The following is a 17,732-nucleotide window of genomic DNA, read 5'->3' as shown; positions in this document are numbered from 1 at the left end:
CTGACCATGTGTGTCGGAAGAAATTATACACAAAACGTCCTGCCAACCTGTGCCACACAAAGCTGCATACAGGAAAGCGGGGGCCCGGGGGGCCTGTGGGCCTAGGCTCTAGCTTTGGCTCTGCTTAAGGTGGTGGCCTCTGGTCAATTAGACTCCTCACCTGCCAAAGTTAAGGACACCTATTTAACTTTTAAGGTTGTGAGGACTATACAAGGTGTATATAAAACTGGGTGTCTGGTAGGTATTCAATAAATGATTCCCTTTCCCACCCCTGAGGTTAGAGGGATGACCTGATGATCACTATAGGAGGAAAAGGTAGTAAGGAATTTGAGAAATACTGCATCCACTATTGGTAATTCCCCTCAAATTAAGTTTTCTTTTCTGTAACCACCATTTAACATTGACCTGTTTCCTTCATACTCGTAGCTAAGTCTGCTGCCATAACCTGGAACCTCTACAAAGGAAGCTGGAAGAGACTGAAAGGGTGACTATTTACTGGTCCGTTAGGGTCTGCTCATTTGAGATAAGGAACATTTTATGAGGAAGGGGTTTGAATTAACAGAGGCTATAATTTATGTCTCAGGGCCACAGAAACTAGACTGTCTAGCCAGGAGACAGAAGGCCTTCATTCTAGGCCCAGCTCTACCATGAACTTGTAGATGACCTGTGCAAGTCATTTTATACATGTTCACTGTTATCTATGTTACTCAGGTTATCCTTAGCGGATAAAAAAGGTTTTCTCCAATAAAGATGCAATGTGAAGGCACTTTAAAAAAAAGAAAGTAATGGCTGAAGAATACTGGGGGAAGAAAAAAATTGGAATTTTTTTGGTTTTTTGGTTCTTTTTTAAAACAAAGTTGTCGAGGTTTTATTCACCACCAGCTCCTCCCTCTTCTCCCTGCCTGCTGCTGTGCCCCCTTCCGCATTCCCAGTCAGGGGAGGGCTTCTCTGGCCTCCTCAGCTGTAATCTCCTGGGAGTAGAGGTCAGTGAAGAGAGCTGGCAGCCAGTAGTGGGCCTCCCCTGGGGCCTGCAGGTCCAGCCAAGCCAGCCCTTCCTTCAGCAGGTGTTCCTGGCAGAAAAAGGAAAAATCAACTGAGAAAGGGGAGTTTACATAATGTAGGGTAGATAATCCTCAAACCTATCTTGGCTTCAGTGGGGTTTTCAAACTAAATCTACAAGAGTGCCTTCACATATTTACACAGCCAAATTAGAATGATTTGTTTAGCCTAGGTCTTTGCCTGAGGTGTGAGAAATGCCACCAAGTTGCTTAATCTGTGCTGCTGGGAAAGAGGATAACGACAAAGTGGGATGTTGTGGAAGGAAGGGCTACAGAAATATTTGCTGTATGGCTTTGAGCAAATCACTAACTGCATTCCCTAAAACAAAATGGAGATCAGTACCTTTCAGTTAACTTATGGAGTAACAGACAGCTAGGGGGAAACCTTTTTGGAAAAGTTAATGGAAAAACTGTATTAGTATTAGAATGGACTCATAGTTCCTATAGCTGGAAGTATGCTCCAGATGGGTTGGTTCTACCCAATATCATTAAATGTTTGTTATCCCCACTTCACAGATGAAGTTAAGTCTATAGTTCAACTGCCTGGGTAAGGAGAAAGGTATTGAAAGCCAGGGTTCCTACGTGTTCATGCCACTCCCTCTTCACAACATCAGTCTTTCATTAGTACCATGAAATGTGTATATATAAAACTATATGTAACATGCACTATAATAGTATATAATTATAGCAATGTAGTTATCAGTAGTTAATAATTCCCTTCACTCTGTACTAACAGTGTTACTTCCAGTACAAGCCACATTAACCATCTGACCAGGCTTTACAGGTCAGCAGAGAGAGGCATTGGTGACTCCCCAGTGGCAGTGGCAGCCTGGCTGTAGCCATGTGCCAGGGCTGGAAGCCTGCCTTTGTGAGTTCTACCTCTCAGTGCCATCTTCAGAGAAATGCTGGGGTTACTTCTGGTGTGGCAGCAGCAGCCTTCCAGGCAAGAAGTCAGCAGAGAGAGAGAGGCCACAGCTCTTGCCTGTGGGGTACCTGTCTACCCTCCTCCTCCCATCTGGGGCCCATCTTTTCTGGGCCATTCCAAAAGTCACATACCAGCACTTGCCGCGCTCGCTCCGTCTCCCATTTAAGACTGGCTTTGATGTCACTGACAGTCACATAGCCACTTTTCTGAAGGAAGGAGGAATGGAGGCTGCGTCAGTTAAGAGCGTGCTTTCCCTTAGAATCCAGCATCTGCCCAGGGACAATTAATTTACCCAGGCAGGAGGGGGAACTGCCCTTGGGTGAAGCCTAAGAGAGCACAGAAGAATGTTTAGAGGTCCCAGTAGAGAGCAAGAGAGAAGTGACTTTCAGGATGACAGAGGTAGGTTGAGGGGTTCAGTCCTAAAAAGTAGAGTCGAGTCCCTGGTACTAAAATATCAATGTAGACTTTACCAGAGAACTCTAAAGTGACAAGGAAAGATTCAGAATGATTAACTGATAGGAAGAAATGGTGATCATCATAAACTGTTCATAATCTAAAATATTTAAGTATTCAGCCCCTGTCCTGCCTCACCCTAACCATTCCCCAATCCAGAAAAGTCCCCTCCCTCATTTAGTTCTATTCTACATTACAGAATTGAGAAAACTGAACATGTCTTCCCTAAAAACATGATAAGGATTTCGAGGAAGATGATATAGCTTAAGGCATTGCTGAGGAACAGGAGGATGGCAAACAAGATTAAACATTTTTTCAAAGAATCCATAAAGTAGTTTTACGAAGACATCAAAAAATCTGTCCACCAAGGAAATTCAGTTAGTGGTCTGCATGTCTGTCTACACTAGACTGTAAGCTCCTTGAGAGCAGGAACTATATGGTACCCATCTTTATATGCTCCTACAGCCTGGCCCAGTGCTTTGCACTATAGCTGCTCAATAAACGTCTGCTAAATAAGCACAGGTCTGAGTAGTGCATCCGTTAGACAGTTTCAGCAAAAGACCTGAGTGATGGAGGGGAGGAGATCAGAAAATCCCCTCCCAGACTGCCTCTACATGCACATGCACGCACGGACACACACACACACACACACACACACGCACACATACACACACTCTCCCTCCCTCCCCCTCCCTCCCTCCCTCTCCTCTCTCTCCCCCTCCCTCCCCCCTCCCTCCCTCACACACACACACACACACACACACACACACACACTCTCCCTCCCTCCCCCTCCCTCCCTCCCTCTCCTCTCTCTCTCTCTCCCACCCCCCCCCCCACACACACACACGGCCCACCAGTACCTCTGCCAGCTGCAGCACCACAGTGTGATCCATATTAAGCTCAGCTGGAACAGACTGAATGAGGTAAGTGCCGCCCACAGGGATGATGCCGAAGCCAGTGCCCAGTGCCTTTAGCTTCTTGATGGCCCTGATCAGGTCGTCTCTGAGGTGAGGAAGAGCTGCTTAAAGACCCTTGGCAGACCAGACTAGCAACAATGCAGTTTCAGCTCTGCCCTGGGCAGGATACCATGGCTGAAGACTCAAAAGGCTGCACAACATTTAACTACATCAGTAAAAAGGCAGGGTCAAAGTGCACCAAATGGTGCTTGGACATTCCAGGGAAATGGTACAGGAGTCAGGCTCTCCACTTAGCAAACCACTCCAATACCAGACAGAGGTAAAAAATATGCTTCCAGGAGCCCATCAGGAAATGTGAATAAGTGAGCTGAACTTAAGCGACAATAGGGAGTACTGTAAACTACGGCAAAACAGAGACGTGAAAGGGGCAACCCAGCTGATTGCCGCCATTTGGAAATTCAGGCCCAGTGGTGCCAGATTTTGATTTCTTAGTTGACAACTAACTGAAATTAAAGAAAACCCACAAGATAATGTGTAGACCACATATCCAGCCCACATACTGAGAGTCTTTTTTACCTTTTCTCAAATTGGAGTCACACAAAGGCTAGTGAACCAGGTCAATTTACACCCCATCTTCTGAGCCCAGCTCCTTTCCCCAGCCTTTCTCAGTGCCAGCTCTAGTCTCCTTGACCACAAATAATGTCAACAGTGTATACAGCCCCGAGTATGTTTAAAAAGAAGAAAAAAAAAGTGTATACACACACCCACATTATTTTTATGCATGAAAAAAATGCTTAGAAGGAGATCTACCAAAACTTTTAACAGTTGTAATATCTCAGTTGAGAAATAATGGGTTTTTTGTTTTTTTATATCTCTATTTTCAGATTTCTAAAATAAAAACATTTCTTCTGATCATGAAGAGAAATAAAAATGATTCCTAAACTAGCCTAGACGAACGAGTGGTAAGGAGAAAAGATTTCCACCTTTTTTAAAGACCTTTCTATACTCCAAGGGGTTGGAAGGCAAAACCTACTGGCTGACATCCTGGGCGAATTTGCCCCTTCCTTTTAACACCTGTTGATGTAGTTCCTCCAGAGTTATCAGACCTATTGGAGAGGGGGACAGAAAGCAGTTGAAGGATTACCTTTATGACTTTAAAAAAAAAAAAGGACAGCATCTCTGAAAAACTGTAAATGCTCTCTTGACACCAGGGCTGTGTCTACAGCCAATGATTTCTGTCTATAGCCAATGATTTCTAACTAGGTTTAAGTTTTATTTCTTAACTTCAACACAGACCATTCAGTGTGCTTATTAAGATGATATCACTGAATGATCGTTTTAAAGCTAACATTCTGGGGAGCACAGAGACTCCATTGACATCACCACACCTTGGAGAAGCAGGGCAGGCCTATAGTTACTAATGAGAAAATCATAACCCAGACACATCATCTATCAGGGAAAAAGGCCTATTTCCTACCTGCCTATATGTTCTGTAACAACTAGGAGCTAAGCCTTCCTGGCCAAAGACCTTTGGAGAATAGAGATAATCATTCAGATTTACCCTTGGCCATGGAGACTGGTCATGGATTCAACATCGTGAAGCACTAAGATAGTTCTCAGGACCTAACAGCTTCTCAAGACCTTACTGGCCTGCAGACTGCAGGATAGGAAAGATCATCTTTCAACATTTTTTCCCTCTCAGAGAAGCCCAAAGCCCAGTCCAGGACCGAGCCACCCTCACCTCCATTCCGGTGTTTCAGGGCCAGGCACACTTCGATAATCTGGACACCCAGCTCGTAATAGAAGTCTCCCACGCCTAGCATCTCAGACCAAAATCCTTTTCCAGCTAAAAGACAGAAAAACAAAAGCTAGGTTATTCAATAGTTACATCTTTTCTTTCAAAGCTAGATTAAAACATCTATTCTAGTGCTTGCTTCGGCAGCCCATATACTTAAAAAAATACATCTATTCTATGGGAAGTCTTCTCTGCCCAGCCTTACGTCCTTCTGCTCCACTTACAACTCAGGATCCTCAACACAATCTGTCTCTTGGTAATTCCTACTAAACAACAGGTTCAGACAGTTCTAAAGGTGGGCAATCTATTTGGCTGCTAACTCTGGCTCAGGATACTATAAAAGTGAGTTTTCTTTCCCAAAGCATGCAGTGAAATATAATGGGACATACGGTCTAGACAGGCTAAGAAAAAGAATATGCAGACCTGGCATTCAAAAATCCATTGAAGATATTTTATTGAGTAAAAAATGCAAGTTACAGAGTAATAATTACAGCATAATCCCATATATATTTATATATATATATATTTTTTTTTTTGGCGGTACACGGGCCTCTCACTGTTGTGGCCTCTCCCGTTGCGGAGCACAGGCTCCAGACTCGCAGGCTCAGCAGCCATGGCTCACGGCCCCAGCCGCTCTGTGGCATGTGGGATCTTCCCGGACTGGGACATAAACCCGTGTCCCCTGCATTGGCAGGCAGACTCTCAACCACTGCGCCACCAGGGAAGCCCAATCCCATATATTTTTAAAAAATAGTTTATAAATATGATGAAGGTGTCTAGAAAGATATACCTTAAACTGTTAACAGTACTTTATCTCTGCAATTACGGGCAGGGTCAGAAGACTTCCACTTTCTCGTTTTCTTTTTTCTCCTTTGTTGACTGACTGCCTGAATACATGCTACTTTTATCAAAACTTTTTTAACAAAGGGAAAAATAGTCATAAAAAATTCCACAGCACAGCATTCCAGGGAAGATCACGTACACTGGCTACTCAGCCTGCACTCCAACCTCTCCATCTTTCCCATCAAACTGGATACTCAGCCATCCTGCTAGGGACTCCCTGAAGACAACATCCTCTGGATCTCCCTGTAGGCCCTTACAGAAGACGCCCCAACAGTAGTGACAACAACTAGGTGAGCTTTGTCCCTTAGCAACCCTAGAAGAACACTGGACCCCTACAGACAACTTACAGGCCAGAGGATCCACCCCAATGGTGGCACACATGTCCTGGAACTGCACCCGGAACTCAGGATTCTTCCGGATCTCCTGCTTGTGCTTGCTGGCAAATTCTTCCAGGTTGGTCTTGAACATGTCCAACTGCTTTGACATCTGCAGGATGAATCACAGTTAAGTTTAGAGAACTTCCTTCATCACAAAATACAAAATTAAAGAAATAGAAAAAAAATTTTTTTCCTTGTGCTGAGAACTCTTAGGGTTTACTCTCTTAACAACTCTCATTATATAACATACAACAGCATTAATTATATTTCGCTTGTTGTAAGTGCTTCTTTTCTTTTTCCCAGAAGAAAAAAATGTTATTAAATTGAAGGTGCAATCAACAAGGACCTATTGCATAGCACAGGGAACTCTACTCAATATCCTGTAATAACCTATATGGGAAAAGAATCTGCAAAAGAACAGACATATGTATATGTATAACTGAATCACTGTGCTGCACACCTGAAACGAACAAAACATTGTAAATCAACTATACTCAAAAATAAAATAAAATTTTTTTTAAATCTAATGAAATTAATTAATTGAAGATGCACCTAATAATTTTGCAGCATTCACACAGTGGGAAATCTTCAGCCTCTGACAGAAAGGCTAGATAGGAGAGAAAGGAAGCCTGGCATGAATTAGGTGTGTTGTTTTAATCTCTGAGTCAAGAACCTCCTCGGGGATAACCATAGATAAAGAATCTCTGAGGAAGGGATGTGGCTCTACCAGAGTACATTCTAAAGCTAAATACTTTTGGTTTGGGGATATTCTGACTTCCCATTTGCATTACTCCTTTTCTTTCCCTAATTAACAACCTATCTTCAACTCACCAAGAATAACCACTCCTGGCCCAGCATCTCCTCATTTCCAACATATTAGAAATTTACACATTATTATAATCACCATTTCCAGCTGATTCCTGCATGTTATCTCCCCTGAGTGGGAGCTTTTGAACAGCACACCCTGTGTCTATTTATTTTCCTCAGTTCAAGGGCCCATTTCCCTGCCTCACTGCCTCCTTCTCTTCTTCACCAGGCAAAATAACTGAGTAAACAACAGGGCATGTACAGAAAAGGGAAGTGTTAGAGAAGGAAACTGCAGGAGCCATACCCCCATCACTGACACTTCTGGTATGCACCTAGATGTGATGGTGGTGGGTGCCACAGGTTAGGCAATATTTTCAGGTTATTCTTAGGCATTTAAAGTAAAAACCCAAAAGACCTAATCAAACAACTCTACCACTTACTACCCATGTAACCTTGGATAAAGCACTTAACACCTCAGTGCCCTCAATTTGAAAGTGCGAAGAACAGAGTTCCTTCCTGATAGGATTGTCAGGAGGAATGAACAAGACGGTGTATGTAAAGAAAATGGACATGTGCCTGGGACGCTACAAGTAGGTAATCACTCAAAGATGTTATTAGCTATCATTGTTATCAGCAAGTCACCTAAATGATCTGAGCAGCCCAGAAACTGGGATTTGCCAAATGCCCTATTTTTAGTTCGATCCAAACAATCTGGTTTATATCAAAGGTGTCCTGCCCAGCCTTGTCGGATCTCCCTTGCTGTCTGGAGCCCTCCATCCCACTCACCTGGGCCAGCTGGTCCTCAGCCAAGACAGTCCCTCGCTCCTTATACTTGGCCTGTCAGACAAATAGACCAGGATGAGTTGAGAGAGTGGGTGCTGGGGGCTCCCACTTGTACTGCCTCCGCAGAAGTATTAAAAGGGTCTCGCAAATGTTTTTTCTTAGGGAGAGGAAGTGAGGAAGTAGAATAGACGACTCGACTGTAGTCTAATTGGGGGAAGTGAGGGAAAGGGCTGATGGATCTAGGGATGCTGACATTCCAATACACCGGAAGCTGGAGAAACTCAATTCCCCGGGACCGAGAAACCCGCGTCAGATTCTGTTGGGAGGCGATCTGAGGGTACAGAGCTCTGCGCGGAGAGACTTCTGTCTCTCGCGGGTCTGGAGTGACTGTAGGGCCCGCCTCCTTCCCCTCACCTCCGCAAGCTTCTTCTTGGCGATGGCGCCGGCTCCTACTCCGCGGCGGTGCATCCCCACCGTGGCCCGCGGGCCGCCCCGCTGCCGGGACCCCGGGTTTCCGCGTGCCGGGATCCTCCACCAGCTCCCCCACGCGGATGCGCAAACTGGACGTCATCTCCGCGCGCCGGAAGCTACGCCCAGACTTCCGGCCGCGGGGCTGAACTCCCCCAGCGCCAGGGGCCTGGCGGCCCCGCCTCGTGCTCCAGCCAGGATCCGCAAAACTGTTTGCGGCCCAGCGCGCCCCACCCAGGTGGACGCCTCGGACTCGCTCGACTTCGTGCGACTGACCCCACCGCCACCCCAGCCTGCAAGTGAAGGTCCGCCGCTGCTCACTGGCCGTCTGTTGCGTGCGACGCGCTGAGTTGGGCGCCGAGCGTTCCATATTAAACATAAAACAATCCGTTCTACGCTAATGGAGCTTGCCTTTTGGAATCACACGTAGAGCTTCTGATTGGGGAAGGCCTTACAGTTAAGAACTTGGACTCTGGAATTAGTTTACCTGGTACCATAGCTCACTTCCACTACGTATGGTCCAGTAACTTAAGGCAAATTCCTTAACCTCTTGTGTTCCATTTAACACAGTTGAGAAAGAGTAATACCTACTCATGAAGTCATTGTGAGAATTAAGCCAGAAAATATATAACAAAGCATTTAGTGCAATGCCTGGCACATAAATAAGTATCAGCTATGTTTGTTATTCATCAGGTCTGGGGTGAAATCAGTTATCTGTGTGTTTAGGAAGTTCCATAGGTGACTTCTATAGCAATATTGAGTCTTAAAAAAAGGAGCCAAGGGAGGTTTAAGTCAGGGAGTAATAATACCAAAATTTTGTTATAGGAAAATTAGTGGCAACCTAGACTTAATTTTAAGTCAGTTGTAGCAGTCCAAAGTAGAAATGATGAGGGCCAGAACTAAGATGGTGGCAGAAAGGATAGAGAGAATGCGACAGATTCCGGACAAAGTAAGAAAAAGGGATGGTAAAACTGATGGGGACAGAGTGGGTGGGAAAAGTTAGCAGGATGTTCAGTGTCCTGGCTTGGGCAACTGCGTGGTGCCGTTCAGAGAGAGCGGTAGGAAGAGACCACAGGATGAAGCTGAGGAAATAAGAGTGGTTTTGAAAATGTTGAAATTGAGGTCTGTGGGACATCCCGGGAGAGATGGCCAATTGTCATTCAGATGTACTGGTATGAAGTTCTACAGAAAGAACTGGGCTACAGATCAAGGCAAAACCATGGATGTGAATAATGTTACCAGAGAGGTTTCAAGTAAAAGGAAAAAAAGAGGATGGGAGCAGGGACTTCCCTCGTGGTCCAGTGGTTAAGACCCCATGCTCCCAATGTGGCAGGGAGCACGGGGGTGGGGGTGAGAGAAGGAGTTCGATCCCTGGTGGGTGAACTAAGATCCTGCATGCTGCACCATGCAACCTGAAAAAAAAAAAAAAAGAGGATGGGAGCAGAGAGATCGGTGGCAGGATATTTAGTTGCCATTTTGGGCCTTGAGGGATGGTGGAGCCATGAGCCAATGAGTCTGGGTCCCTGAGGATTTGACGGAGCAAAAGCTGTCACACCAGCTCCGGGCTGCCTGCCTCTGGGTGTTTACGAGAAAGAGAAATAATGCTCTATCTTGCTAAAAATATTTAGCACTGTTATTTGTGTTTTTCTGTATTTTGAAAGAACGACCAAGGCTGAAACAATTATTTAGGCTATCATAGTCCTACCTTCAGATTCACTCCGATACATACCCTTAGACACTAAACTCAGATAACATAAGCCCCCTTAAACACAAACTTACTTTCTCAGACACAGATTTGTCCCCTCCCAACACATATATTTGGCACCCTCTCATACACATTGACTTCCTCCATTACACCCTGTCTATGAAAAATGCATTAGCCTCATGTATGCACATACTGACCTCATATTTTCATATTCTTACTACACCACTCCCTAACACAAAAACTCCGTCCCTTAGGTGCCCGCTGACACCATCTAGACACACCTGCCTCACTTCTCACTCTCTGACTCACACTGTATGACTCTTTAAGGTATACACACTGATCCCTCGCTCACACTCATGACTTCAGATTTAACTATTCAGACCCTCAAATGCACACATACATACTCCCTGAGGTACACACATTGACCCTTGATAAACTTCATTGCCACCCTCAAGCAGACATGTTCATTCCCTTCTTCAGACACATTTGTTCTCCTCTATAATTTAAGAGAAAGTATGCTGACCAGTAATGTGCTGGTAAATGTTTAACAATCACCTCTCCAGGTTGGGAGGGCGGTGCTCTGGTTTATATCATTTGCCAATTTCCATAGTGTAAATACTCTGACCACAGCCTTTGGAGCTATTGTTTCAAGCTATGGATGGTTTTACAGCCTGCTCACAGAATTCCTGACAATTTCACAATGGCTCTCAGAAGCACTCTGCCCCGGTGCACCACTGAATGTGACCGTCACAGATGCTCTCAGTTGCTTTAAGTGACTAGTGAGTCATTGGCCTTATGGCAGAGTGGCTAAGAGCATGGGCTTTAACTCTCTGCCTCAGGGAGGCAGTGTAGTGCACGGTTGACAGCTATGATGCTATCATTACCTCGAAGGACTGTGATGAGGCTTTAAATGAGATCACCATGACTTTTTTTAAATGATGTTTCTAAATCTGAATAAAAGCCAAAAAAAAAAAAAAAGTTGAAAAAAAAATGGCATCTCGAAAGTCCTGAGCACTAATGCCTGGCCCATAGTGAGACAGTTGTACATTTTTTTTAATAACACTTACAGATTCGCTGATTCACAGAGACACCCAAGACTACAGAAATATAGATCTGAACTCCTCCCCAATACAATCAGTTCTATCATGGAGAATCACTAAAATATAACCTCTGAGCAAAGGCATGCTCTAAATTGTGTGGTACACACCCTTAGAACTCTAGGAGTTTAGAGGAGAGGAAGCCCAAAATGTTAAGAACTGGAAGAGATTGCAAACTGGCAGCCCTCAGGCAAATTCAGTTCTCCAAAGAGTTTTGTTTGGTCATCAGAATACCTTTAGGGGCACATTTCTTTTCCATTTTCACAGTCCCAATCCTTCCCCTTACTTTACACACTCCCCACTTTGCTTATTTAGGTTACTGGCCCAGCCATTCAGCCAATCCAGTTTGCCACTCCCTGATTTTAAACTAATACCCCAGTGTTTTTAAACTGAGGTTTAAGTGTGTGAATAATAATAACAAAAGTTAACTTTTATTGACCACTTACTTTGTGCCAGGCATTATTTTAAAATACTTCAACCCAATGAAGTGAGTACTTTTTAGTCTTTTCCAGACAGCAAACTGAGCTTCAGAGAGAGAGGAACTAACTTGCCAAGTCACAGACCTAGAGAGTGATTTGAATCTAGGTGTGTTTAACTCTAGTATGCTAAAATATGACTAGATCAAGGGAAGAGGAGGGGACATTAGGCGAAGGTAACCTAAACTAAGCGGGAAAGAGAGACAGCCTTGTCTTCTGTGGATGCAGGGCACTGGGAGAAGGCAGCATGCCGAGGTGGATAAACATTTAAACACCGGAAGAAAGAGGTATTGACTTTTGGACAAACTGAGTTCTCCCACTTCCCTTCACCTTCACTGGCAACTCCCTAGTGTGAAATCTGGAATCCCTTAAGAGCCTCTTCCACATTCATCCCTCTTCATCTCAATATCATTCTCACCATCATCAGTGTGATTGTTCGGGGATGCAAATAGATCTTCTCTGACCTGCCCCTGCTTAAAATCCTTCAAGTACTTGTCCTTGCACTGAGGATAAACTCTCAAAGCTTTAACATGGCCTTTGAGGCCCTGCCTCTGCCCACCTGCCCCGTCTCTACTTGTGCCGTTCTCACCGTTGCCCATTTTGCTGTGCAACCATAGCACTGGCTAATATTTATGAAGGCTCCCATCACCCTTTGGCCATTTTATCCTTCAAATCTCACTCAGCTTAAACGTCATTTTCTCAGAGAGGCCCTCCTGACTGCCCACTCCACCTAGATGAGGCTTCTCTGTCCTCTCACAGCTCCCTAGTGTTTCTTCACATAACTCTGCATGTTTTGTAGTTATTAATGTGTTTGTGTGTTTAAAGATTAAAGTCTGTCCCCACCACTGGACTGTAAACCCCTTGGGGACAAGGATTGTGTCTGTTTCCATGATTGCTGTATACCCAGCGTTCAGTGCAGTCTCTGCCTGTGTTAAGTTTCCAGTAAGTGTTCGTGGAAACAACAGATGAATTAACAGATGGGTAAGAGCCATATCTGCTTTTCACTGGGTGGTGCACACACGAAGACAAATGAACAGGTAGTGCTCAGTAGACACGTGAATATGTTTTGACAACGGGCACAAAGATTTATTTCAGCTTGAACTTGGTTTTGTTTCTTTGGGGTATCCTGGGGTGGAGCTGAGGCAGGAGCTGAGTAAGTGAAGGACAGAGTCCAGTTCTGAGCTGGGTTTGGTCAGAGTCACTGAAACCTGTGCAGAGTGGAGAGAGGAGTGGAGCAGTGGAGAGAGGGTCAGTATCGGCTTAAAGGCAGCAAAGTAAATGTATCCTGGCACCCAGCCATAGTTCAACCGCTCCTACCTCCAAACTACCTCTCTAATTATAAGTAATCAAAATGATTCCCAAAAGCACAGAGACTGTTACCCACTTTCCTGTGGAGATTTTCTCATACTCTCTTCTCCGTTGTTCAGGTCACATGCCTCTCTTCCTTCTAACCCTCTTACAGGAAGCCATCCCAGATTTGTGCCCTCAGTCCCTCAACTTCCCAGCACCGAAGTCTGAATTTGTTTTGGTTTCTGTGCCTCGGTGTCTGCATCTTAAATGAGTGTCCTGTCTCACCATTCGGGTGGGTGGATCTCTCCATGGTATTGAGCCATCCCTTGTTTCTGAGACATAATAGATTGAAAGACTTCCTAGCTTAGGAGGAGGATTTGAGGACTATTGAGACCAGCAGCAGCTACAGAGAAGGGCAACATGCCTCCAACTCTAGGGGTTCCATCACTGAGAAGGTGCCATGGCACAACGGTACCAAGGAAAAGCTAATGTTAGGATGGGCTCGGGTGGGTAGGGCAGGTGAGAGCAGCATCTCACCTGGAGGAAATTGAGGAAGAAGTGCAAGTGGTACTAATAACTGTCAAGGTTACCAAACTCAGTACTCTGCAGATGTTGATTTCAGCCTTTTCCTCGAATTATCTTATTCAAACCCCACCAAATCCCATGAAGTGGTTTAAGTAGCCCCAATTTTCACAAAAACCCCAAGGTTCAGAGAGTCTAAGTAATTTGTCAGCATGTGTTGAGGTGAAGATGTGAACCCGTGTCTGACCCCAGAGTGCGAGCTCACAACCACTATGCAAGATGCCCAAAGCTACCAAACTCCCACCTGAGCCTGCAGAGCTCCATCTGATCCACGATCCAGGACAGCAGCTCTTGAATCAGTAAATCCTTTAGCAAACCGTCATCACTGGGGTTCTTGGGTAGGGAGCTACAAAGGAGAAAGCCTCAGGCAGGCGCCTTTAGCCTGGGCACCACCCAGAGAGAGTAAATACCGGACCTGGGACTCCAACGTGGTGGGACAAGGTGGGGTGGGGGTGGGGTGTACGAGTCAACACAGCTGCCTCTCAGTTGTCTCAGCTTTCAAAGCTCCACCCAGACCTGTCGGCCAGGGAATATAGGCTCTTCCATACAGGCAAAGACAAACGATTCCGGTGGGAGACATCCCACCCATCCACCTCTCCAAGTGTCCCAGAGTGCATTCCAAAACCCCAAGAGATTACTTTGGGAATATTCACTCTTTAGAAGGATCTGTGTCATCAATTCCTCAGCTTCCTACAGAGACGGGGTAACTGATTTCAGGGGACTGGCCTTCAGAGGGTCCCAGTTTCACACAAGCCTTCCTGAAGTTTGGCAGGCAGAAGTGGAGAAGCCAGTTTCCGAGGTCTCTTTTGTGCCCCACTCCTGGACTTGGTGACTCTGCACACTAAGTCATCCACCTTAGAAACTCTGGCCCCAGATTCCCTCCCAGGACCCCCACCCCCATTCCTCCCAGGCTTTCCCTTAGGCTTGGGCTGTCCTCCAGGAGTTCTGTGAAGACCCCTCTTTGAACTCTGAGTAGAAGGGGATGCTTATCTGGGGCCTAGCCCTGCTCTGGAGTCTGGGAGAGGGAACAATGAGGTGGGGTCAAGAGGCACCCCCTCCGCCCCCCGACCCCTTCCCCTGTGGGCTGACTCACCCCTGCTGCTCCCTTGCCTCCTCCTTCCTGTTAGATTGATGGGCCAGCTCTAGGGCCCGGGCCTCCCTCTGGGTGATGTTGTGTTTCCAGCTGGTAAAATAAAGATTAGGGAGTGGGTGGGGCCAGGCGGGACTCCAGATGTTCTCCAGCCCAAAGAAGCTCCAATCTTTTGGTACCTCGACCCAAGGAGCAGAGGGGACCTCTTTCTCTACTCAGCCTCCCCGCTGCTTGTCTTCAGCTATCAGTGACAAGCTTTTCAGGAGCTACCATGCTGGCCAAACAGTGAGGGCAGGGGAAAAGATTTTGCATAGAGAAGAACGATGAAAGCAGTTTATCCTATTTCCAAAGTCTGAAGCTGCCGCCACCAAGTAGTCATTGGCAGCAATTCAGCTCCCCTGGTTCATCCCCAGCCCCCCGGGGATCCTCTGTGAGTCCCACACATCTTCCCGACCCCTCCTCTTAGAAGAAAAGGATTGGAAAATTGCCCAAATCCTGCCCCACCCCCCGACCAGACTGCTGCCTGAGCCAGGGTCCCAGGCAGGGCCGCCATGCGGTCCAGCTCCCCAGCAGCACCTAAGCGAAAGGTGCCACCTGGCCTTGTGCATCACACGGGGGCACAGGGAGCAGGGAAGGGCACGCATGACTCACTCGCTCTTCTTCCCCTTCTGCGCCAGCAGCCAGTTCACAAAATCTTGTTGGCGGATCTTGTCCATGGCGATGCTATAGTCACTGATGAAAGTGCCTTCGGCGTACCTGGGGGCTCGTGGTTGGGAGCCGCTGGCCTTAGTGTGGAACCTGAGGGGCAGGGAGGGGAGAGAGAGGGAAACCAGGATGCCGCAGAAGGAGCAGAGGGTGCGAAGATAAATGATTGTCACCAGCAGGAGGCTGCTGTTTGGAAAGGAAGCAGCCCATTTCTAGGGAGTCAGTTTTTATGGACACACCCTCTTGTCCATGCATCAAGCCCCCGGGGCTTTATCCTCAGCTCAAGCACCCACTTCCAGCATCCTCAGTGTTTGAGGCTCTGCTTCTGGGCAAAGATCAGGGGTCCCCCTCTTCCCTAAGGACTGAGCCACAGTTTTCTCCTTTGCTCCTCTTGCCCTGGCCCCACCAGATTCAGTTCTTTGGTTCTCAGTTTCCTAATAGTGAGCTCTCATATAACGGCACTTACTATGAGTCAGGTCCTCTACAAGCCCTTGAATACAGAAACTTACTAAATCCTCACACCACCCCAAGGAGGTAGACACTATGTATATCTCCCTCTGGTAAGTGAGGAAACCACCGTGCAAAGAGATTAACTTAGCGTACAGTGAAGGTATGATCCAGGGTTTACCCCAGGTAGTCTGGGTCCAGGTCTATGGTCTTTAACTTCTGCATGATGTTGTCTGTCCTTGTATACGTGTGACAGCTGCATCTCAAACTTAGCCAACTTGACAGGGGCATATGGCTTGTCCTTGCATATGAGAAGGCCTAACTCTACTCAGACACGTCTCTCGGCCTCCCGAACACACAAACAGAACCCCCTGCTATATTCATTCATAATCTTCCCTGCCTTTTCCTCACAGCGCTCATGACAGTTTGAAGCTTTGCCTAGATGGTTCTTCATCTGCTTTCCCCTTGGGCCTATATGCTCCACGAGGGCAGGTGGCATTTGTGGACCACTCTTCAGGTATATCCCTTGTGCCTGGCACACAGGAAGCCTGCTGTAAAATTTGATCAAATGCACACATAAGTGACTGGTTAAGGCTTTCATTAGGAAGGGAGATGCTATCATCTACTTCAGACACTTAACCACTGAGAAGTCCTTCCAGAGATCTAAGCACACTCTCTCCAGCTACAACAGTAGCTCCTAAAAAAGACTCCCTGGGGCTTCCCTGGTGGCGCAGTGGTTGGGAGTCCGCCTGCCGATGCAGGGGACACGGGTTCGTGCCCCGGTCCGGGAAGATCCCACGTGCCGCGGAGCGGCTGGGCCCGTGAGCCATGGCCGCTGAGCCTGCGTGTCCGGAACCTGTGCGCCGCAACGGGAGAGGCCACAACAGTGAGAGACCCGCGTACCGCAAAAAAAAAAAAAAAAAAAAAAGACTCCCTGGTTCTAGCCTCACTCTGCACTCAGACTGCTGAAAAGTTTTTTTCCGTCGAGCATCTTTCCTCTTGGCCTGGGATTCCTCCCTTTCTCACCTCCCCCTTGAAAATAGAACCCAGTCACCCCCCGAGCCTCCTCCCCGGCACCTGACCCCTTCCTTCTCACCCCAACCTGGAGTGACCTTCTTCCTTCTCTCCTAGCACCAATGCCAGGAGCAGGGACACCAGCAGCAGAGACAAGGTCTTCATGGCCAGCATCTTCCAATGGTTATTTCCTGAGCTAAGAGAGAAAAGGACCAGCATGAGGTGGAAGCCCTGTGCTGAGGAAGCAGGCAATATGGCCGCGCACTCCTGGTGCCCCAGAGCCTGTGGGGAGTCTGAAAGCTGGGGGGCCCTGTGCCCTGGGAGTTGGAGCTTTTCTAAGAGGCTAGAGCAACACCTTGGGGATGGTGGGAGGAGCTGGCATTAGAGTTAGAAGGGACATTAGAAGGGATATGGAGCCTGGATGAGAGTGGACCTGCTTCTTGTTTTTTAGGTGGAGTCTGAGTGGAGTGGGAGGAGGGCAGCAGGGGGGTGATCCTGGCAGGAGAAAGCAGTGAAGGCCTGTGTGCAGGGACAGCCCCCTTCCTGGCCCCTGTGGCTAGACATCACAGGCATGTGGACTGGCAAGATTCTCCCTTCAGAGCCTCCAAAGTTCATACCAGCCAGCCTTCCAGCTCTCAGATTGGCTGTCACCTAAATCTTCGCAGCCCTCTTGGCCTGAGTGAAAACCATAAGTAGAACCCCTACCCGCCAGCCTTCACTATCCCCACTTAGGGATGTCCGACGCTTCTGCCGAGGGCAAGCCCTGTTTCATCAGGGCATCTTCAGCAGAGACGAAGAACAGTAAGGAGCCTTCCTCCCGAGCCCTGAACACCAAAGCTAGCTCTACAGATGTGTGGATTTTCCTGCGTTGTCACCTGGGTGTTAAAGGAACCCTCAGCC

At 47.0% G+C, this 17,732-nt stretch overlaps 2 protein-coding genes across 4 annotated transcripts; both read right to left on the bottom strand.

Annotated features, from left to right (window-relative positions):
- Positions 1 to 805: 805 nt before the first annotated feature.
- SNF8 (SNF8 subunit of ESCRT-II) lies at positions 806 to 8,531 on the bottom strand. Of its 3 annotated transcripts, XM_019924929.2 has the most exons (8): positions 8,373 to 8,530; positions 7,962 to 8,012; positions 6,339 to 6,477; positions 5,095 to 5,199; positions 4,387 to 4,459; positions 3,297 to 3,438; positions 2,115 to 2,189; positions 806 to 1,070 (listed from the first exon to the last, which is right to left on the bottom strand). In XM_019924929.2, exons 1-8 carry the CDS (start codon positions 8,424 to 8,426, stop codon positions 933 to 935), a joined length of 777 nt encoding a protein of 258 aa, XP_019780488.1. In that variant the 5' UTR covers positions 8,427 to 8,530; the 3' UTR covers positions 806 to 932. The 3 variants fall into 3 exon arrangements, with proteins under 3 accessions (XP_019780488.1, XP_019780490.1, XP_019780489.1); XM_019924931.3 differs by lacking the exon at positions 2,115 to 2,189 and having other exon boundaries at positions 8,373 to 8,531; XM_019924930.3 differs by lacking the exon at positions 7,962 to 8,012 and having other exon boundaries at positions 8,373 to 8,521.
- A 4,371-nt stretch (positions 8,532 to 12,902) lies between these two features.
- Positions 12,903 to 17,006, bottom strand: GIP (gastric inhibitory polypeptide). Its single transcript, XM_004326480.4, has 5 exons — positions 16,921 to 17,006; positions 15,318 to 15,464; positions 14,670 to 14,759; positions 13,821 to 13,922; positions 12,903 to 12,912 (listed from the first exon to the last, which is right to left on the bottom strand). The coding sequence occupies exons 1-5, from the start codon at positions 17,004 to 17,006 to the stop codon at positions 12,903 to 12,905; spliced, it is 435 nt and encodes a 144-aa protein (XP_004326528.3).
- Between the last annotated feature and the right edge of the window lie 726 nt (positions 17,007 to 17,732).

This window comes from Tursiops truncatus, chromosome 20 (genome assembly GCF_011762595.2).
Source record: "Tursiops truncatus isolate mTurTru1 chromosome 20, mTurTru1.mat.Y, whole genome shotgun sequence".
NCBI lineage: Eukaryota > Metazoa > Chordata > Mammalia > Artiodactyla > Delphinidae > Tursiops > Tursiops truncatus.
Note: the sequence above shows the minus strand (reverse complement) of the source record. Positions and strands in the feature narration are given on the sequence as shown.

What these genes read in the sequence shown, in the direction of transcription:
- SNF8 (XM_019924929.2), bottom strand. Translation starts at nt 8,426, where the DNA reads ATGCACCGCCGCGGAGTAGGAGCCGGCGCCATCGCCAAGAAGAAGCTT. An exon ending in CCTGAAACACCGGAATGGAG is followed by an intron (nt 4,460 to 5,094) that starts GTGAGGGTGGCT and finishes CCTCTCCAATAG; the next exon opens with GTCTGATAACTCTGGAGGAA. An exon ending in AGCGAGCGCGGCAAGTGCTG is followed by an intron (nt 1,071 to 2,114) that starts GTATGTGACTTT and finishes TTTTTCTGCCAG; the next exon opens with GAACACCTGCTGAAGGAAGG.
- GIP (XM_004326480.4), bottom strand. Translation starts at nt 17,006, where the DNA reads ATGCTGGCCATGAAGACCTTGTCTCTGCTGCTGGTGTCCCTGCTCCTG. An exon ending in CAGAAGGGGAAGAAGAGCGA is followed by an intron (nt 14,760 to 15,317) that starts GTGAGTCATGCG and finishes TTATTTTACCAG; the next exon opens with CTGGAAACACAACATCACCC. An exon ending in GAGGCAAGGGAGCAGCAGGG is followed by an intron (nt 13,923 to 14,669) that starts GTGAGTCAGCCC and finishes TCTCCTTTGTAG; the next exon opens with CTCCCTACCCAAGAACCCCA.